Source organism: Neophocaena asiaeorientalis, unplaced genomic scaffold (assembly GCF_003031525.2).
Source record: "Neophocaena asiaeorientalis asiaeorientalis breed wild unplaced genomic scaffold, Neophocaena_asiaeorientalis_V1.1 scaffold556, whole genome shotgun sequence".
Lineage (NCBI taxonomy): Eukaryota > Metazoa > Chordata > Mammalia > Artiodactyla > Phocoenidae > Neophocaena > Neophocaena asiaeorientalis.
Window position 1 is genome coordinate 1344612 of NW_020171832.1, and position 22677 is coordinate 1367288.

The 22677-nt window shown below is 38.5% G+C and overlaps 1 protein-coding gene across 1 annotated transcript in view; it reads left to right on the plus strand.

The window, feature by feature from the left end:
* PLCH1 (phospholipase C eta 1) overlaps window positions 1-22677 on the plus strand; it is a 224402-nt gene that overhangs the window by 116406 nt on the left and 85319 nt on the right. The window contains exons 3-6 of the mRNA XM_024741299.1: window positions 2934-3080; window positions 5324-5566; window positions 13331-13461; window positions 16745-16915. Of these exons, the coding sequence (XP_024597067.1) occupies window positions 2934-3080; window positions 5324-5566; window positions 13331-13461; window positions 16745-16915 (692 nt within the window). The remainder of the gene's footprint in view (window positions 1-2933; window positions 3081-5323; window positions 5567-13330; window positions 13462-16744; window positions 16916-22677) is intronic.

The following is a 22677-nucleotide window of genomic DNA, read 5'->3' on the forward strand; positions in this document are numbered from 1 at the left end:
TCCATAGGTCTGTAGTCTTTGCTTTAGATCTCCGATGGTACAGTTAATTCAATTTTCTGTTCTGGTATAAACAGTTCATTTTATTCTCTCTTCCCAAACAGACATCTTCGTAGACAGAGGACCATCTTTTCCTATCCTCTGATCATACCCCTGCTCTTTCCTGTCCCCAAGCCTCCACTGACACTGTTTTATTACTACACTCAACCCCATCCCGGCACACTGTATTCTCTTTTTACTATGGACTCTCATGTATTTTTGTCTTGGCAGTTATTTTTTAAAATATCAGTAATAAAACTGTAATAATAGCTACCATTTATAGTGTTTATATTGTTCCAGGCATCATTTTCAGTACTTTACATGAATTAACTCATTCAGTCTTCGACAACATTTCAAGGGGTAACGTTATTGCCATTTTATACACAAAGACATAGAGGCACAGAGGGATTAAATAATGTGCCTAACCTCCTACAGCTAATAAGTGGCAGATATGGAGTTCTTTCCCAGGCTGTCTAAATCCAAACACTGTTCTGAATCATAGCTCTAAACTACCATTTATAAGTTATCTTTTTAAAGGTTTCATGCTCTTGAAATATTTTTTTAACATCTTTATTGGAGTATAATTGCTTTACAATGGTATGTTAGTTTCTGCTGTATAACAAAGTGAATCAGTTATACATATACATATGTTCCCATATCTCTTCCCTCTTGCGTCTCCCTCCCTCCCACCCTCCCTATCCCACCCCTCTAGGCGATCACAAAGCACCGAGCTGATATCCCTGTGCTATGCGGCTGCTTCCCACACATGCTCTTGAAATTTAACCTCTTTAAGTCAAAGTCTCCTTGTTCTCTGCTTCACCTCATTATATAGCCATGTGCATGGTGCAGGGGGTGACTGTGAATATCTGCTTACTGATGTGACCTAAGGTCAGTGGCCAAAGAAGTTCTAATAGATTTTTCTGGGAGTTTTGGCTTGCGAGGTTAGACTTGTTGATTTTATCTTGATACACTGGCTGTCTTCTGGTCTCCCTCTAATTACTGGTGTGAGATGGTCAGGGTGACTGTCAAGAATTCAAATCTGTGGCTTTCATTACCTAAATGAATGGTGCTCAGTGGTAGGTAAATTTACTAATGTGTATGAAACCAAATCTCAAATTTTGCTCTGGTCTTCAAAGTAAACATTTTAAGTTTGCGTGTTTTTTTTCTTAAGCAGTATTTTGTTACTTGTATATTTGGTATGTCATATGAAATGGGTAAGAGCCACCTACACTTCACCTTTCTTGCAGAATCAAATCCCAAAACCATGCTTGATTTTATGCAGTTCTTCCTTGATTTCTTTGGGAGAAGGAAAGGCTCTGCATGGAGGAAATAGTGGAAGTTGGTTATGTTGAAGTTACCTTGAGTACTCTGTGCATACAATGTTAAGCTTTGGGATCAGGTTTTTTCCTAGTAAAAACAAGTTAGCCAAAGAAGCCGAAGTCTAACATTGTTGGAGTTGACTTGCTGCGTTTCTTTTATCTAACGGTAGGCTGCTTGATCAGGTAGGTACTCAGAGCCAGTTGTTCCTAGTGCTTTAATGGTTGCATCTGTGCCTATGTATATTATTCGGTGAAACAGAAGCTGTTTCTGGCTGATGCAATGAGAAAAGGGCGTTTGGAAGAGTGTTGTATAACTTGGAGAACGAAGGGGAAAATGGAATAATTTGCCAGCTTCAGGAAGAGTAACTGTGACAACTGTAACATCTTGGGGAGGCCAACCAGGAGTGTCTCTTAAATCTTGTACTTTGAAATGACTCAGTTCTGTTTTCATTCAGTGCTCTACTCAGGGTGTATGTTCCTTGAAAGGGAGTCAGATTTGCTCTCAGCTTAAGTCAGGTGGCCATTTCTTGCTTGGGGTGATTGACAGGGCACCAAAGGCACATGAAATGGGAAAGAAGTATTTCCAAAGGAAAAGTGGGTGCAATTAACAAAGAAAGGGAAACAGACAACACCAATAGATACAAATGCTCACTTCCATCAAGGTTCATCTCAAAGAGGAGAATTTAAATGATAGCATTAACTTGGCTAATAAGTGATTTAGATTTTATCTGAGTTCAATCACCAAGTTATTTCTCTACTTAGAAAATCCTAGCAGCTAAATTCATTAACAAATATTTTATGTTTAATTGTGAAAACTTGATTATTTTTCCTCATCACTTTTTTTTTTTTTTTTTGCGGTACACGGGCCTCTCACTGTTGTGGCCTCTCCCGTTGCGGAGCACAGGCTCCGGACGTGCAGGCTCAGCGGCCATGGCTCACGGGCCCAGCCGCTCCGCGGCATGTGGGATCTTCCCAGACCGGGGCACGAACCCGTGTCCCCTGCATCGGCAGGCGGACTCTCAACCACTGCACCACCAGGGAAGCCCCTCATCACATTTTAAAACATTTATTTAGCTGTTTTCAAGCATACATAAAATTATAATGTGAACCCATATACAACTTCAACAATTGTTAAAACATTTTGCCAGTCGTGTTTTTGCTAATTGCATTTTGAAGCATTATCATAAGATGTTTTTACTGCTGGTTATATAAAAATTTACAAGTTTTCACATGAAGTCTGAGAGCTTGCTTTATGAACATAAATTCAAGCACTAAATTATCATCGATCTTATACCAAAAGGCATGTTGCCAGATAGAGCAAAATATGCTTTGTTCAACAGTAATGCATTGTTTATCTAGAAGTAGCATTTTATTTCTGTCAGTAAGGCTTTTTACTGGTTTAAGCCCGATGAATCAATTCTTTAACAGCTGTCTCTTCAGATTACCTCTTCTAAATTTGTCTTCTGGATCTTGAGCGTTTAGGGTGTGATCAGAAGTTTTATTTGACAGTAAGGTTTCTGAACACCAGGACTCACCTGCATTGTGTGAGAGCTGAATGTACTCTAATCTTGTTTGCAGTTGAAAGATGCATGAGTGTCATGCAGTCCGGGACACAGATGATCAAACTGAAGCGTGGGACCAAAGGGCTCGTCCGGCTCTTTTACCTGGATGAGCACCGGACCCGCCTCCGATGGAGACCCTCTAGGAAGAGCGAGAAGGCAAAAAGTAAGACTAACTTTTGAATTCTCTGTTTGGCTTGACATAGTAACACATGGGTTCTATTGGGTGGGCTCTGAAGCTTCAGATCTGTAGACTTTTCATATTTCTGCAAGTTTTAGGGTCAGTTGTTAGAGAATGTGAAGAGACAGAATAAGTGATGACCATTTTTACTTTTGTTAATCCTTTGGAGGAATTTAAATCCATAAAAAGTTTTCTTATCCACGATGCTGTAAACGGTAATATTTCCCCTGTGTTGGAGACATATTTTTGTAGTTGGGATATGAGGTTTTATAACTTGACATCTTTTATTTTCCTATGAAAAGTAAAGGACATCATAAATCCAGTGGGATTTAAAGTGTTTTGACATACTCTGAGCATAGTTAACTGATGAATGAATTAACAAAATTGTTTCAGTGATATCAAGTAAAATGGCGTTGATCTGTCTCCTCTGTAAAGCCTCTCTCCCAGACCTTCTACACTCAGCACCCAGTCCTGGCTGAGTCCCCTGTAGTGTCTCTCTCATCTGCTCCCTCCCTCCTGTTTTCACAGGGGTCTTCTTTGTCTAGGGTCTCTTCACCTTTCCGGTGGCCTATTACAAAGTCTCCTAACCAAGCTCCATTTTGCTAGTTTCTTCTGCCCCGATCAGATAAGATGCTTTCCTCTTCAGCTCATAGACAACCTCGACTAATTAGGCTTTCGTGATACACAAATTTATTCTCTCACATAACAAGAAACTCAGATTGGCCGGCCTCAGGCATGGGACATTGAGTCTCTAGTTCTGTTTTCCCTGAGTGCCCTTGGCTCTGTCCCTTGCGTGTTGACATCATAATCGAGGCAGCAGCAACCTGGCTTCACAACTGATAAGATGGTGAAGATGCAGAAAGGAACCTTCTCTTCAGTGCTTCCTTTTCAAGAGCGAAGAACCCCTTTCCACACCCTTCTCTCAAAGCAGGGTGCCCATGTCTCCTTGGTTAGAACTGGGTTATGTTCCCAAACCTAAAGCAATCATAGGACATAGAAGTGGGGCCACTCCACTGGCTTGGGCCCACTAGAAATTGCCCGGGGGCTGGGCATAGGCTCATTTCCCTGTGAGTCATGTGGAGAACGAGTTAGAAAGACAAATTGGGAACGTGCCATTAAGGCAGAGCAGAGGCGTGGACAGTGTATATGGGCAATCAGTAAGATTGCAACCCTTCTTATTCATGCCCCCAAACAAGCAAGCAAAAAAACAAAAAATACTGTCTTAGTCTAAAGTAATCCGCTCTGCAAGTGCTTCTGTGACACACACTGGCAGCATTGCTCCACTACCTAAATAATGCTATTCTCTGGTCTGTTACTTCAGCTCCTCATAATCTAGCCTCCAGCTCGATTTATCTCTTTCCAGCTTTATCTCCCATTACTCTCCTTCTTGAGCTTTTCAGTCCAGTGTAAATGGCCTGTTCAGCATCTGTGGAGCCGGCCTCATGTTTCTGAATCTTTGTGTCTCTTTCCCTTGGCTGCCACTGTGTTTTCCCCTCCGCCTCTCTAAGCCCCGCTCTGCCTTTACCCTCATAGCTTTCTCTCTATAAATCCCAATCACATTTAGCTATGCTATTTGGTTACCACCCAATTTTTTTTCCCTTCAATTTTTTTTTTTTTTGTTGTTTTTTTTTCTTTCTGCGGTATGCGGGCCTCTCACTGTTGTGGCCTTCTCCCGTTGCGGAGCACAGGCTCCGGACGCGCAGGCTCAGCGGCCATGGCTCATGGGCCCAGCCGCTCTGCAGCATGTGGGATCTTCCCGGACTGGGGCACGAACCTGTGTCCCCTGCATCAGCAGGCGGACTCTCAACCACTGCGCCACCAGGGAAGCCCCCCTTCAATTTTTAATGGCTGTTTTATGCATATTGTAAAATGTCAAAGTTGGCTCTAGGTCTTTGTATGTTTTCCTGGCATAAACGTATAAACTATACATTTGACATATTCATAGCCCCCTTTTCTACCAACCTTCTTGTCCTGCTGGGCATATCTGTCTTCCTATCATAAATTTCAATACCCTGACGCAACACCCAGGAGGGTGTTGTCTGGCTGTCCAGGAGAGTAAAATGGTACATGGAGAAGGTTACTAGCAGGAAATGACAGAGCTTGTATTTCACATTCGGGCTTAATATCACAATTCACAGACAATGAATTTTATTTTTAAATTTTAAGATGATTTTGCTTTGCCTACGTATCTTCACCTGCCACATAACTGTGTATCTCTTTCCTCACAGTACTTATTGACTCCATTTACAAAGTCACCGAGGGTCGGCAGTCTGAAATATTCCACAGACAGGCTGAGGGGAACTTTGATCCCAGCTGCTGCTTCACCATCTACCATGGCAACCACATGGAGTCCCTGGACCTCATCACCTCCAACCCTGAGGAGGCCCGCACCTGGATCACAGGCCTCAAGTACCTGATGGCCGGCATCAGTGATGAAGATTCCCTTGCCAAAAGGCAGAGGACCCACGACCAATATCCTCCCTAGAACTTTAATTCTAAACTGTGTGTGAGTGTGTGTGTGTGTGTGTGTGTGTGTGTGTGTGTGGATTAGACTATATTTTTTTCCCATAATTTTGAGGCTTAAATCCACTTCCCTTGCTGTTTTTTAAATTTAATTTAATTTTTATTTATTTATTTTTGGTTGTGTTGTGTCTTTGTTGCTGCGTGCGGGCTTTTTCTAGTTGCAGCAGGTGGGGGCTATTCTTGGTTGTGGTGTGTGGGCTTCTCATTGCGGTGGCTTCTCTTGTTGCCGAGCACGGACTCTAGGCGTGCGGGCTTCAGTAGTTGTGGCTCACAGGCTCTAGAGCTCAGGCTCCGTAGTTGTGACGCACTGGCTCAGTTGCTCCGCGGCATGTGGGATCTTCCTGGACCAGGGCTCAAACCCGTGTCCCCTGCATTGGCAGGCGTATTCTTAACCACTGTGCCACCAGGGAAGCCCCCCATTGCTGTTTTTTTCTTTACCCTTAGTACCTTTCTGTCCCCTCCTCACTCCCACCCCAAGTAAATGAATGCATAGAACATGTAGAAACTTAAGCTTGCGTGAACTGAGGTTCAGACTTCTTCTGAGGGGACTGGATTTACTTTCACAATCTGTGACATGTATGACCTTTCTGAGCTCAGTTTCCTTATCTGTAAAGTGAGAGTGTTAGGTTCGTTGACCGTTTTGGTTCCCTTCCTCACATTCTGAATGGTCTTAAGAATACATGTACCCCCTCTCCATGTAGGAAATAGTACCACTTCCTTCCTTGGAATGTGCACCCTAATTTTCTCCCAGAGTGGTGGTAAATTTGTGCTGCTCTAGCTATAATCCCTCCCCAAGGGCATTGTTGGAGTAGACTGGAAATATTCAGCCCCTGAAAGGATGTTGACAGTGTGAAGGTCTAAGCTGATGAGCCATGATGTTTTCATCCGTATTCACAGCATGCAGATAAATGCAACTGGGATTCATAAATGAACAAAACATAAACATAGGAATTAACTTTCTGTGCATTTTCCTGCTAGTTTGGTTCCTAACTCCTTTACATTTGATAAAAAACAAATACTGAATCATTGAGGATGCTTTCTGGTGCAAGCCACAGAACCATACTAACAGTGCCTCAAACAATAAAGAATCTTCATTTTCTCATGAACAAGAGATCTGAGATAGAGCGGTTTCAGGGTTAGTTAATTCAGTGGCTCATTAGAGACCTAGGTAATGTCATTAGAGACCTAGGCTCTGCCATTCTCAGCATGTTGGCTTGGTCCTTTAGCTAGCTGGCTACCCTTTGGTCAAAGAGAAGTGCAGCAGCTCTAAACACAGAGAAGTCCTGCCCAGAGGGAACAAAGTTTCTTCTCATAAACGTCCCCCCATTTTTTTTTAAGAGCAAAGAAAAACTTCCCAGGAGCTCCACAAAAGACTACCTCTCATCAATGGCCAGAAATGCTATTACAGGCCCATTCCTAAACCAACCTCTGACAAGAGAAATTAACATAATTGGACTTTGATCTCAGGACCCTTTTTGCATTTTTAAAAACTGAAGACCCCAAAGAGTTTTTATGTGGGTTCAATCTATTGATATTTGTCATATAAGACATTACATCTGAGAATTTCAAAAATATTTCACTAAAAATTATAATAAACTATTACATGTTAATGTATTTTTATGAAAAATAACTTTTTCAAAGTAAAAGAAATTAGTGAGAAGTGTGGTATTGCTCTACTCTTCTGCAAGTTTTTAAGGTTTTCTATGTGTAAGATCATATTATCTGCAAACAGATAATTATACTTCTTCCTTTCAGATTTGGATGGCTTTATTTCTTTTTCTTGCCTAGTTGCTCTGGCTAGAACTTCTAGTACTATGCTGAGAAGAAGTGGTGAAGGCAGGCATCCTTGTCTTGTTTCTGATCTTAGAGGAAAAGCTTTCAGTCTCTAACTATTGAATATAATATTTGCTGTGGTTTTTTCATATATTGCTTTTATTATATTGAGGTAGTTTTCTTCTATTTCTATTTTGTTGAGTGTTTTTATCATGAAACAGTGTTGAATTTTGTCAGATGCTTTTTCTGCGTCAATTGAGATGATTGTGGTTTTTCTCTTCATTATGTTGATGCAGCATATTACTTTGATTAATTCTTATATGTTGAACCATCCTTGTATTCCAGGACTAAATTTCACTTGGTCTTGGTGTATAATCCTTTTAATATGCTGCTGAATTGTATTGCTAGTACAGCTGACCCTTGAACAATGCAGGAGTTGGGGTGCAGACCTCCTGAGCAGTTGAAAATCTGAGTATAACTTTATAGTTGGCCCTCTGTATCTGAGGTTCTGCATCTGTGGATTCAACCAGCTGCAGATTGTGTAGTACTGTAGTACTTATTTATTGAAAAAAAATTCCCATATAAGTGGACCCACACAATTCAAACCCCTGGTGTTCAAGGATCAACTATATATTGTTGAGGATTTTTGCATCAGTGTAAATAAGAGATAATGGTCTGTAGTTATCTTGTAGTGTCTTTGTCTGCCTTTGGTGACCTCATAGAATGAGTTAGGAAGTGTTCCCTCCACTTTAGTTTTTTTTGGAAAAATTTGAGGATTTCGGTATTTGTTCTGTAAATATTTGATAGAATTCACCAGTGAGACCATCAAGTCCAGGGATTTTCTTTGTTGAGAGATTTTTGATTACTGATTCAATCTTCTTATTAGTTATAGATCTATTCATATTTTCTATTTGTGATATAGTCTTGGTAGGTTTTATATTTCTAGGAATTTGTCCATTTCATCTAGGTTATTCAAGTTTTTGGTGTATAATTTTTTATAGTAGTATCTTATAGTCCTTTATGTTTCTGTAGAATCAGTAGTAATGTCCCCACTTTCACTTCTGATTTTAGTACTTTGAGTCTTTTTTTCTCTTCGTCCATCTAACAAAAGTTTTGTCAGTTTCACTGATCTTTTTGATAAAACTACTTTTGGTTTCATTGATTTTTCTCAGTTGTTTTTCTACTTCATATCTGTTCTCTTTCTTATTTCCTTCTTTCTGCTATCTATCTTTTTAAATCTATTGAGACTTAATTGCTGCCCTCAAATATGGTCTATTCTGAAAATGTCCCATGTGCACTTGAGAAGACTGTATATGCTGTTATTGTTGGGTAGAGTGTCTGTTAGATCTAGTTGGTTTATTGTGTTGTTTAAATTCTTTATTTCCTTAGTTCTGTCTAGTTGTTCTATCCACTATTGTTAGTGAGGTACTGAAGTCTCCAAGTATTATTGTAGAATTATTTCTCTCTTCGGTTTTCACCGTTTTTGCCTTATATATTTTGATGATCTGTCATTAGATGCATAAATGTCTATAACTGTTATATTTTCCTGCTGTATTGAGACTTCTATTAATACATAATATCTTTCTTTGTCTCTTACAGCCTTTTTTGATTTAAAGTCTATTGTTTGATGTTAATATAGCCACCCCAGCTCTCTTTTTGTTATGATTTGCATGGAATATCTTTTTCCATCCTTTCATTTTCAACCTGTTTGTGTTTTTGGATCTCAAGTGAGTCTCTTGTAGACAGCATATAGTAAGGTCATGAGTTTTTATCTATTCTGTCAATCTGTCTTTTGATTGGGGAGTTTAATTCATTTACATTAAAATAATTATTGATAAGGATTAATATCCATTATTGTGCTATTTGTTTTCTTTATGCCTTATAGCTTTCTTGGTCTCTTATTTCTTGCATTATGTCTTTTTTTTTGTATTAAAATATTTAAATCCCATTTATATAAATTCTATAGCTGTTTTCTTTGTGGTTACCTTGGGGATTACATTTAATGTCCTAAAGTTACAATACTCTAGTTGAATTTTTACCAGCTTAGGTGAATAGTTTTTTTAACATGATTTGTTTGTCCATGTTTACTGGCAGTAGAAAGTTTTCATATTTGAATTAATCAGATTGACAGTTGAGGATTTTCATATTCTGAAAATATGCTATCTGGAAACCGAGTGTACCCCAGAACCACACAGAGGAACAATTTTATACAAAATATTAAAGAGTTGATGTTTATGTCAGTGAGGAAAGAAAAGGAAACAGGAAATTAATGAAGAGGAAGCTGATGTCAAAAATAGGGAATGTTATATTGAGTCAGAGAACCATTCTCATACAGATTTGTCAGAATTGGATAGGGGTTTAGATAATGTCTTAATATCAGAATGACATCCTTGATTGGATGTAAATTTAATAACATTAATTGAGGAGAACAGAGCTGATATGTTCATTATCATTACATTTCAATTAGGCCTGAAAAACTGTGAATGAATAATGAGAATAATGAATCCTAAATAGTTGTATGAAAAAAATCCATCCAGTGTAAAGTGAGATTCAGGTTATTTCTGCAGTGTGGCCATGTTGAATGGAGGTAGATGAAGTACTCGTGTCTATCAGAAGCAATACAGTATTGTGGTTAAGGAGCAAGACAGTGCTGCCCTGTCTGGGTCCAGCCCCAGCTCTGCCGTGTACTGTGTAACTTTGGGGGACTTACTTAAACTCTTTTACTTCAGATTCTTTATCTGTAACATGGTGATGATGATAATGATGGTGTCTGCCCTATGTCATTGTGTGACATCAAATGAATTGATTATACACAAGTGCTTTGAACACTGTCCAGCTCATATTAAGCATTTTATAAACAGTAGCTGCTGTTGTTATTGCTAAAGAGAGATAAGGATTGGCAAATCTTTTGCTTTTCCTGCTCAGATAGATTGATGTCTGAAAACTCAGTGGTCCCAGCATGCAAAGATGATGATGCTGGCATATTCCTCCATCAGATCATTCTCCTCCTTGGTGCCCCCACCTTACCTCTTAATGCCACTTGGGAAATTATTACCTGTAGAAGACTTTATGGGTGTTGTAAACTGAAGCCTTACACCTTCCCTATAAATCAGGGGTCCTGAAAACTGTAGCCTATAGGTAAATCTGACCCACCACCTTTTTATATGGGCTCCTAAGCTAACAATGGGTTTTCAATGGTTGAAAAAAATCAAAAGAAATATAAAGTTTTGTGACATGAAATTTTATGCCAATTAATTTATGTATTGTCTATGGTAGCTTCTGTGTAACGATGGCATAGTAGAATAGTTGCAGTTGAGACCAAATGGCCTGTAAAACCTAAAATATTTATTATCAGGCCCTCTTCAGAAAAAATTTGCCCACCCCTGCACTAAATAATACCGTTCAATGCTTTACATTCTCCTAAAGTGTTTTTTTTTGTTTTTTTGCGGTACACGGGCCTCTCACTGTTGTGGCCTCTCCCGTTGCGGAGCACAGGCTCCGGACGCGCAGGCTCAGCGGCCATGGCTCACAGGCCCAGCCGCTCCACGGCATGTGGGATCTTCCCGGACCGGGGCACGAACCCGCGTCCCCTGCATCGGCAGGCGGACTCTCAACCACTGCGCCACCAGGGAAGCCCTCTTCTAAAGTTTTTTGATTAGACAATACTAGGCCGTAACTTTTCATTCAGTTTTTACTCTCCTAGTTTTTCTTTGCAGAAATGCTATTTCTTTTATTAAATTTATCATGTATTGGCTATGAATCATTAATTCAGGGTTTTCTTGGGCACTCATGTCTTAATTATGAACAACAACTTTGAGGTATCAGAATACTTTTACCTGCAATTATATCTTATACCATGTGTACTGTTACTGAGAGAGAATGGTATTTCCTTTCATAGAATCTTACAGTTGGAAGGGGCTTCAGGGTCATCTAGTTGTGCTCACTGACATTATACATGAAGAAATGGAAGCCCCAAGAGGTGATGTAAGTGACCCACTGTCACAGGGCCAGGTCAGCATGGAATCAGAAGTAGTGTATATTTCTTGGTCTGAGTCGGCCTCTGTTTCTGTCTTACCAATCCCAGATCCCCTAAACCAATTGTCAAGGCCAGCTTGTGTGTTGACACTGAAGGCCTTGCAGACACAGGCTCACCCAAAAGGGTTTGTTTCTGCAGAATATTCATGCTTAGTGTCTGCTTGTATCTGCTTCTTCTCTGGAGAAGTCTTTGAGATGCTTTGATAAAGAAGTATAAAATAAAAGGATGAAAATGCTGCCATCCTTGGACTCATTTATTCATTTCTTTGAACTCTGGCCAAATATTTTGTGGGGCACAGAGCAGTGTTCACAGTCAAAAGAAATAGAGCTCATGCAATGGGTGCTGTATTCCCAGAAAACAGAAAAAAAATGAGATTCAGGTACTTACTAGTAATTGGCCCAAATGTTTCACTCTTTTGATTCTTCAGTTATTTTTCCCCTGGTCCTGGGTCACTCTTTAATTCCCAGGTATCATATATAATGAGGTCCTTCCTGAACTCCATGAGGAACAATTGAATTTGAAAGAACTGGGCTGGTTATATTCAAATGTTATAAAGGGAACAAAATGTGAAACATATTTACGATTGAAAAATCACTTCTATTTAACTTTAGGAGAAATAAGATTAATTTTCCAGTTTTTACTTTCTAAGGTATAATCTCCTATAATCATAGTTTGAATCACCTAAGAAGTATAAGTGTTCTGAGTTACTACTGGGAGGTTAGTTAATATTTCGTCTTAAATGAAAATTTTTCAGTTTGACGTCACCTGTTTGATAAGCAAATGTTATTCTTTGACACTTTCCTTTGACCTACTCCCATTCTCCCATTTCTTAGATTTAAACCTAAGTCTTTCCCTTACTTTGATTCTGTTTTTCTCCCATCATCTTCATTATTTTCTTCTTCATTACCCTTTGAATTTTGAAGCTCAATTTGTTTTTCTAAATGTACATACCATTCCTACCTTCTGTTATCTACCCCCTAACAACTGTGAATCATACATTTTAAAAAAGCCCTCTGCTAAAACTTAACTGAGAATTTTAAGTTCATGCATTTGTTACCAGTTATTCTGCTTCCTCACTATGTAAAGCGACCCAAGACTCATCCTCCTGGGGGCCTTTTAAAATCTCAGTTCACATGATGTAAATCCTTTGTATCTAAACTCATATCCTCAGGCACCTAGTATCATACCTGAGCTTTGAAGCAACCTCTATCATATTAGGCTTGCAGTTCCTATTAATGCCCTTGATTTAGAAGTTGAGAATATTAGGTAAGAATTGTCAAAGCTAGTCATAGGAAGAGGAGCAGTGTAGAGACAGGCCTTCTGTGCAGGAGAAAACAGTGCTAGACCAAGTTGAAGGAGACCTGTGGTTGAGACCTGGTTCTTTTACTAATTCTTACCAAATTTCTCCCTCTCTTCTAGTTTTATATCCTCATCTGAACAATGAGGAGATTGAATGAGATGGTCTAAGCTTCTAACTGTAAGAGGGGGACTGAGAAAAGGGAATTGAAAAGATCATGTTGTGTAGGGGTATTGTGAAGGTAAAAAAAAAAAATACTGGATGAAAGGTCATAGATGGAGAAGATAAGACCTAAATTTGGTATACATGGGGTCTCATCACATCATAGAGATGCTTTAACAGTTTGGATAAAATGTTAAAGAAGCTCCCAGAATAATATGGTTTGACTCCATTTCCCAGTGAAGGGAAGCACCTATATGTGCTCTCCTTCCCCTAGTTCCTTTTGTTGTCACTGTTAGTAGCTCACTAAGAGCCTGTGGATTGCAGGTCCTCCTCAAAAGAATTTCTTCTCAAGTTTGGTGTTAATGATAAATGTTCTTGTGAGTATTCTGCGAAAGCAGATTTTATTTTGATGAAAATGCAAGTGTTTTTCTTGACCTTTCTGCAAGTGGGTGAAGCAGACCTTTGAGGAAGCTGATAAGAATGGTGATGGCTTATTGAACATTGAAGAGATACACCAATTGATGCACAAACTAAATGTCAATCTGCCCCGAAGAAAAGTCAGACAAATGTTTCAGGTATATTTTCACAATTGGATTGGCCTTATATAAAATACACGTTGGAGGTTATCGATATACTGAGGTATTTCAAAAGGCTATTTTGCCTTGTTGGAAGCTAATATTACTACTCTGTATTGTTTTGTTTTTCTTTGAAGACAGAGGCATTTTATTTCATCAAGGAAAACTTCCTAAACTTAACATGCATCCACAGTTTCACTTCCTAAAGTGCTTTGTTGTTGTTGTTGCCATTTTCAGAGAGTAATTCTAAGCATTTAACCTGATACTTAAATAATGGGGTAAATGGGGTCAAGTCACTTGGAGAGGATGAGAAGATCTCATTTACCAACCTCATGGTCTGTTGTGAGGATCAGAATAAAGACCAAGTAACATGACAAAATAGCACGTGTCGCAATCCTCAAGAGCCCTCTATTTTGTTACAGAGGAGTTTAAGATTTAGAATCCTTAAGGCTTAGAAGTGCTGTATCACTTCTACCATTTAGGGAGCCCTCCGGAAGTTCACTCCAACTGCTTGTTGGTGTTAGATGAGATGCTCTTTCCCTGTTGGTAAGTTCTGGTGGAAAATCCATGGGCCCAAACTTATTCTGTGGCCCCCAGCTGGGATTGTACTCAGTCTTCCACCTAAGGTGCAAAAGTGAGTTCTGTTAAGTTAAAGTTGGTGCAAAGACATGTTAGATTATTAGTAATTAGTAGACTACTAATTCAGGAAATGCTCTTATTTGGAGATAAGTCATATGTATAATCCATGTTTTGCAGTGATTTTCTAAGTGACTAGGTAGGTGATATTTTTAATATGTAAAATTAAGTGTTATATTTTATGATGTTTAATGTTTTGTGCTTCCTTTGTTTTCTAACCTCGTGTTAGCAGAGATGGTAAGGGCAGAAACAGCATGAGGGGTGAGTTGCAACAATGAATGGAAGATGGAGGATGGCTTCGATCTGTGACCTCTTACGGTCACAGGTCCTGTGGTCTTGTCCTTGGAAGCTGGAGATGGTTTGCACTGGGGGAACTGGGTCCCACTGCACTGAAGAGAATGGAAAGAAGAGGAAGGAATGAGATAGTCTATAAAAGGAACCAGAGATGGAATGAGGGACTTTGTAGGGGAAATGAGTTGTCACAGAGCGAATTGTTTTTAAGCTATATGGAAAGGTTTGCCATGTTCTTGGCACTCCCTGTGACACCTTACTTTTGTTCTATTTTGAGTCCCACCTCCCCATGCATTCCTTTCCATAGGAGGTATTCATAGTACTGGAGAGATAGCTCTGATTAAATCAGAGAGGCCACGCTTAAATAGGAGGGCAAAATCTATACCTACAAAAATAATGATTTGGGGGGTACTTTTTGGAAATAAGATAGAGAAGTAACATAAGATATTAAACTATTTTTACTTCTATATTTTTTCCTCCTTCAGACACATTTTACCTCTAATACACTGAGTATTTTAGAGGGTAAACCGGGAAATATTTATCAAAAGTCTTGTAAGTTCAAAGTTAATGCTTTAGAGAAGTTTTAAGAAAACAGTAAGGTCTCTTTTTATGACCTTGGATTTAAAGACTGAAAGACTTCTCAAGCCGGCAGTGACTAGAGAAGCAGCTGGGCTTCTATTGTATGTAGAATATTTCTATCATAGGTCTTGCACGTAGCAGAGTTCTGTGAGTGCTCAGGGTGGAGTGATGGAAACAACGATCTTAGTATTATTTTAAGGAATTTTTTTTTTTTTTTTTTTACTGAATTGCTGGTAAAGACATTAAAGCCTTCCTGGAATTTTCTTTGCCTTTTTGTTGCAGTGCAAGATTCAGCTGGTTTTTTAAAAAAATAGTCTTTTAAGGTATGGATAGCTTCTTTTGAAGTCTTTGATGCTATTGCTTAAACCTTAGAGTTTTACTGTTCTTAATGGTTTAGGCATTTCCAAGGAAGTTTTGAAAAATGTATCATCTCTCTATCCAGGTCTAGATATTTTGAAACAAAGTTATGGCAGAAATATGAACATTAGACCTACTTTCTTTGGATGCAAAGACTCTACAACCAAGAGCCTCAAACACCAAAAATGTTGGTATTCTGTAGACCAATCTGTCTCTGCCTTTAAAATGACAGAAAGCAACAGCATCACAGAGAAACAGTGTATGATTTAAATATTGGTCTAAGTGTTTGCTCATAATTGACCCAAAGTTAGCAAAGTTTAAAAAAGTATATTTTTATACACATTTTGACTTTCAAAACTGTATTTAAAAACACATACCAGCTGACTATATGTCACAACATCTATGAATTTCAAAATGCCATTCAGTCCCTGTCAGTTTTTGCTCAGCTACAACTGTGTTCACTTAAAATAAAGGAGACCATGTAAATGGATTGGTTTTTCATTATATATCCCCAACAGTTTTATGGTTTTATGACAAATTCAGCCAATCCGAAGGCAGGTACGTGACGAAAGATCCTTCCTCAATAATTACTAGGAACAAATAATTTCAACTAGTGATCAGTCCAGATGGATTTTTCAGGCTTTTATGGAGGAAAAGGTACCAATGATGCTGATGGCTGTAAGAGCAATAAGCTACCTATGCAGAATTAAGAGAGATTCTATTATAGGTAAAAATTACATTTGATTGAATCACAGTTCAGAAGCTGATGAGAGACTAGAATTTTCATCATGTATTAAATGTATTTTCTCTCTTTTGTTCTTGATTAGTCTTATCCAAAATTTCTTTTATTAGTTTTTTCAAAAGACCAGCTTTGGGTTTAATTGCTCACCTTTGATGTTATATCTGCTTGTTTTCTATTTCATTGCTTTCTGCTTTTGCTTATAATTTATTTCCTTCTATTTTCTTTAGCTTAACTTTTTTCTAGCTTTTGGAGTTGAATTATTAGCTTCTCTGATTTTAATCTACATTGCTTATACATTGAAAACTTCAAGTTTCCTTCTAACTACTGCATCACACAAGTTGTAACACGTGGTACATGTGTTTACTTCTGTACGTTTCATTTCCTATTTAGAAATGTGTTTTTTCCATACACAGTTTTTTTTAAGCTTTGTTTGTTGCTTTATAAATTTACTGTGATCAGAGAAGTTAGTTTTTATAAGGTTGATTCTTTATAATTTGAAACTTTTTTGTGGCCTAATATGTAGTCAGTTTTTAAATTGATCCATGTGTGCTTGAAAAGAACTTATTTACCATTTGTGAAATGTGTATTAGCCTTTTTTAGAGTAAATATTATTTCCGGCTACTGAATTTCCTATTTCAAACTCTCACACTGCCTTGTTATTTTCTGTGTCTCTTTCAGGAAGCTGATACAGATGAGAATCAGGGAACTTTGACATTTGAAGAGTTCTGTGTTTTTTACAAAATGATGTCATTGAGACGGGACCTTTATTTGTTGCTTTTGAGCTACAGTGACAAGAAAGATCACCTAACTGTGGAAGAACTGGCTCAGTTTTTGAAGGTGGAGCAAAAGGTATCATTAGACTGTTTAACTGAATGTTTACTTAAAAATACTTGTGAAAGATACATGAGTTTTTCTTGAGGTTGGGTGTAGGTATACTTTAAATTTAGAATAGAGGGGTAAATATCACAGTTCCACAAAAATCTTATCTATGAGTTATTTAAAATGTGTTTCCAGCATCTTTAAAGAGGGTGTGACAAATTGAACACTTATACAATTTTTAACCTTAAATATGCATATTTTTCCACAGAGTAGTGACAATTAACTCATGTGTTTCCTTTCAGATACCATGGTAATGTTTTCTTTATAGTAATAACATAGCTAGACATTTATTAACTATGACATAATTCTTAACTAGCAGTATAGTAATTCATTGGTAAATATCTTCCTTCATACCTTGCCCTGTGCATCTCTTCCATTTTGGCTGAGCTGTATACTTTATAATCAACGAGTAATAGTAAGTAAAGCACTTTTCTGAATTCTGTGAGTCATTCTAGCGAATCTTGGAAACTGAGTTGTGGGAATTGACAAAGACTTTCTCCTCAATGAAACAAACTCTAAGTAGGCTCTTTTGAGCCAGTTTTTCGAAGGTTCCATCCTTTGGCCTTGTCCTTACGAGTCCAGCTGTAGCAAGAATCCTAAGTCAGTTTAACCAGAATCTCCATCCTCGATATCTAATCGCCCTCAATATCTGATAAAATTCCTCTCCTATAACTATTCCCTGGGTGATATTTGATCAGCCTGGCCTGCATTTCAGGAAGAATCCTGTTAGGTTGGGTTAGCCAGAATCCCCTCTTATGCCTCCACTGACCCCTACCTTGTTCCTGGGCTATAAATCCCCACTTGTATTAGCAAATAAGCCAGTTCTATACTGAGCTCTCTTTTTCCGTTTTGCAATAGTTACTGATTAAAATCTATTTTTACTGTTTTAAGTAATGTCCAGAACTCCGAAATTTGTAGTAGGCCAGGCAGAAGTGGGGGTAGCCTGAGACCTCATCTGCGGCATCTGAAGCAGGGTTAGCCTGTGGGACTGAGCCCTGCAGGGTCTAATGCTGACTCCAGATGGTAAGCGTCATGACTGAATTGCATTGCTGGATACCCAGCTAGTGTCGGAGAGTCAGAGTTGGTGGTGTCAGAGAAAAGACACTAGACCTGGTAATATTTTACTTTATCCCATTACCACAATCACATACATTTTAGGAATTACAGATCCAGATTTTATACATGTTGTTGTTGCTTTAAGGATTAAGCCAGATAGTGTTAGCAAAATGTTTTATCAAAATCAGTTATTTTAGTTTGATAATTTGGCAAAGGCAGAGATTCTCCACTAACAAAGTTAGCTGTTAAGGCAGGCAGAAAATGGGAATGGGGTAATAGAAGAATTATCTTCCCCAGAGAACATGCCCTTTCTAAATCATTATTCCCTGTTTCCTGCAATTATAACTACTCCTGCATTGTCATCAGAACTCTTCACAGTATAGTGGAAAGAACCTTAGACCAGGAGTACAGAAAATCTGCATTTCATATCCTGCAAGCTTTATCAGTTGGAGAATCTTGGGCAGGCCAATCAGTATTGTTTCTGAGCCTTGGTTTCCTGATCTGTACAAAGGGGAGCTGATACCTACCTTTCTTATCTCACAATGTCAGATTGAAAATTGATTGGGATGATGAATGTGAAAGCCCTTTGACAGATATTCAGAAGCACAGCAGTGAGAGAAATTAAAATGTTCAAAGAAAGCGACTTCAAATTCATTTGTGCTAGTGGAATTTACCCAATCCATTTGAATAGCAATAGTGGATGTCATTTGCTAAGGGGCATATGTTTCTTCCCTCCTTTTGTTATATTGACATTCAACCAGTAAATTTTAGTTGGGGAAAACAGAAGCCAGTGTTCTGTGACATCTGCTCCTGGCAAATGATTACGCGTTTCCAGTTTAATTTTCTAAACTAGCTTGAAGCTACGTATGGGTATAACATGAAAGAAATTTTTTAAAATTATCATATATCAAGAGGCATAAACCATAAAGGAAAATATTAATGTCCTGAAACTTTGTATGTGGTCCAATATATCAAACATCATATAATGAATGTCAAGTGCAAACTTGGAAAATATTTATAACATACAAAAGAGAGAAATAGTGAATTTCCTTAATATGGAAAGTACTTCCACAGACAATTGAGGGAAAAGATGACTACCCAACAGAAGAACGTGTAAAACATTCGAAACATATAAAAAAAACTGCACAATGTCAATGATCTATTAAAAATGTTCATCCTTCACTAGTAATTTTAAAATGTGAAATAAAACCAAGACTTTTTGAATTTTACTTTTTATTTTAATATGCTTCTGCATTACTTCCATTAAAAAAATTTTTTTTATTGGAGTATAGTTGATTTACAGTGTTAAGAGACCATTTATCACCCATCAAATTAGTAAAGGTTAAAAAAATATACTACCAAACATGGTGTCCATTTCTTATATTTCTGGTGAAGCTGTGGAATGGTACAATCTTTCTATGGGCAGTTTTATCATTAAATTGTATATAATATATAAAATTTTTACCAATCCATTTTATATCTAGTAGTTCATCCTAAGGAAATAATTGTGTATAGAAAAAAAAGTTATAAAGTTGTGCATTTCAGCGTTCTTTAAAACAGCGAAAAATTGGACATGATCTAAAAGTGCAGCAGGAGAGTCATTAGTCAAGAGTTTTGTGGGGTTTTGAAGTTTCAAAATGGGATTTTCACAGTGGAACGAATCTGAGGCAATTTGATGATCCATATGGCAGTAATTCATTCGTTTCTGATGGTGTAAGATTGGTGTAGACATCAGAGTATTCAGATTTTACAGATTTACTGAGTTGTGAAATGAAATATCACTGCCGGCCACATATGCTGTCTGGGATTATGGGAGTTCAAATATTGGCCCGTGAGTCAGATTTTTATTCCCCTGAAGCTCTTTGCAAAATGAATTTATGCCTTTGACAGGTCCAACTGCTGTTTGATTAGGACTTTCATCTTTAAAATATGATGTGCTAAGGTAAATTCTTACTGTCTTTTATATCTGTGAAGAAGTGCCAGTTAAGGAAGAAGCCAGTTGGCTGAGGTTTCTCTTCCGTTGCTTCCTTGCATCCACAGATCAAGATCACAGATGTCCACTAGTCTGTGATTCCAGAGTACGTGGGTTGGTTGAGGCTCTTTGTTTCATTTTTTTCCCCTGTTTGCCAAAAAGCAACCTTCATCTCTTCCAGAGTTCCTATCCACTTTTTGGCACTGGCGCTGAATGTGTTTTGAGTTCAATTCTTTTCAGAGTTTTGGTTCAGGAGTGAGAAATTGATTTCATTCCCCCCACTCTCCTTGACAATCTTTCTTAGAAAGCCTCTACCTTCTTTTTATCTTTTTGTTTCTCATGGATTGAAGAGTGAGGAAGAGAAGGCAGGAATATTGAAGAGCCCTTATAGTTTTCAAACCCTTCTAGCTGTTAACCAAGAGCAAAAGCTACTTCCATAGATAAGTCAAAAGCAGGTTTCTATTTATGTAGTGTTTTTATCTGAAATATGCATGTGGATGGTTAATTCCAGGGGAGTTTTCAGAACTTTTCTGATCCCATGCTAGAGCGCCCTCTTCTTGCTGAACTTTATGACATAGACCTATACATTATCCCTTTGTGGTGGTTCTAACAGTTGCTCATTTTGCTTTTTTATTCTTTCTGCTGAAATATTCCCTTGATTCTTCTGATCTAATTATAGGTGTCATTTGTCCCCTCTCCCTTCACTACCCTTTACTGAATCCAGACTGGTTTGGTGAGAGTCGTGGTCATTCTAATCTTACCTCTCATGTGAGAAATAATTATAAATTCTTCTTTGCTATAACTACCCCTTTCTGGTGCTGGTGTACCTTTATCTTTTTTTTTTTTTTAAAGCATTCTCCTCATCATAAAAGCAGTTCTTTAAGAGGCTTTCCTGAATTTGTTTCATTTTTCTTAATTATTCACAGTTAAAGCAGTGAGAGACTGTTCAGAGTAATTATGTCATGTAATATTTTTTCTCCCTTGAATATAGTTCCCAAATGACATTTTTCTGTGAAATAGTCATGTACTTAAATGCTTTGAAATTTGTGGATTAATTTTTGGATGAGTGAGAGTAGCCATTTTGGGGAGATAAATAACTATCATGGTTGTCTTATTCAGCTGGAAACTGAATGACCATTCATTTAGAGATGTTTCTTTACTCCCTGCTGAAATTACCCAAAAATACAGTAAAAAGACCTCTCCCCCCTGTAAATCCACAAGGACAAAGAGAATGGGAGAGGAAACAGAAACAACAAAATCTTAAAACTTGTCTGATCCAAAGGAGACCCCAGAGCACTGAAACTCAAGCCCACGGAGCAGGAAACCACGAAGCATGTTCATTTGCCCAGAAGAACCCAAGAAAGATCAAAAATGAAATTTACACGATACTCTGAAAACAGAAGAGCAGGGGTTGAAAACACAAGCACTGGTTGGAAGTCTGATCCATATGTAGTTAGGGCTCCAGATTCTCTCCCCTACCTCTTGCAGCAGGACAACTGTCCCTTCTCCACCCTGGCATAAAACTGAAAATAAGAGCTGGAGGGGGATGGACCAGAAGAATCTGGACTGAGGCATACCAGGCACACCTGAGTGTGGGCACTGAAACATGGGGAGCGTGGCAGATGGTTTATAAAGATGGCTACAGTAGCTCCCACATCCCTGTATGTGTGTGGCTTTGCAGCGTGACATTGCCTATCCTCCCATCAAGAAGTTGAGTCTGTTTTTCTGTCCCTTGAATCTGGGCTGGCTTTGTGACCTGGTTTGACTAATGGATTGTAGCAGACTAGATGTACAAGGAACGTAGGCTTCAGGGAGCCTTGGCAGTTCCACTCTTGCCCTGTTGGGGCTGTGAGACTTATCATGTGAGGAAGCCAGGTAGTTTCTCTGAGGAGGAGAGATGACGTGAAGAGGCCCAGCCAACAGCCAGCATCAGCCACAGTCATGTTGGTGAGGCCATTTTGGACCATCTGACTGTAGTCACCTGACTAGATGCCTGCAGTCACATGAGTAACCCCTAGGTGAAAACACAATAACCATGTGGCTGGACTCAGTCCCATTTACCATCCTACACAATTGTGAACAAGTATTGATAAGTGCTGGTGGTTTTAAGTTTCTAAGTTTTGGGAGGTTTGTTTCACAAAAATAGATATGAATACAAAGATTAAGTGAACATTTATGCATTGAAGTGTGAGAGCCATAACCCTCTTCCAAGGTTCAGATCCCAGGTTTATCCCTTACAAGTAGGACATTGGAAAATTTTCCTTGGAGGCATATTACAGACTATAGTGGGCTGAATAGTAGCCTGAAAAGATATGTCCAAGTCCTAACTCCCAGTATCCGTAAATGTGACCTTATTTGGAAGTAAGGTCTTTGTAGATGTACTTAAGGATGTTAAGATGAAATTATCCTACATTTTGTGTGGACCCTAAATCCAATGATAGTGTTCTTATAAGCAACAGAAAAGAGGACATAGACACACAGAGGGAAGGTGGCTGTGTGAAGATGGAAGCAGAGATTGTAGTTATGAAGCTCCAAGCCAAGGAATGCCAAGATTTGCCAGCAGCCATCAGAAGCAAGGGGAGAGGTATGGAATAGATTCTCCGTCCAAGTCTCCAGAGGGAATCATCCCTTTTAACAGCTTGATTTTGGACTTCTGTCCTCCAGGACTGAGAGAGAATAAGTTTCTGTTGTTTTCAGCCCTGAG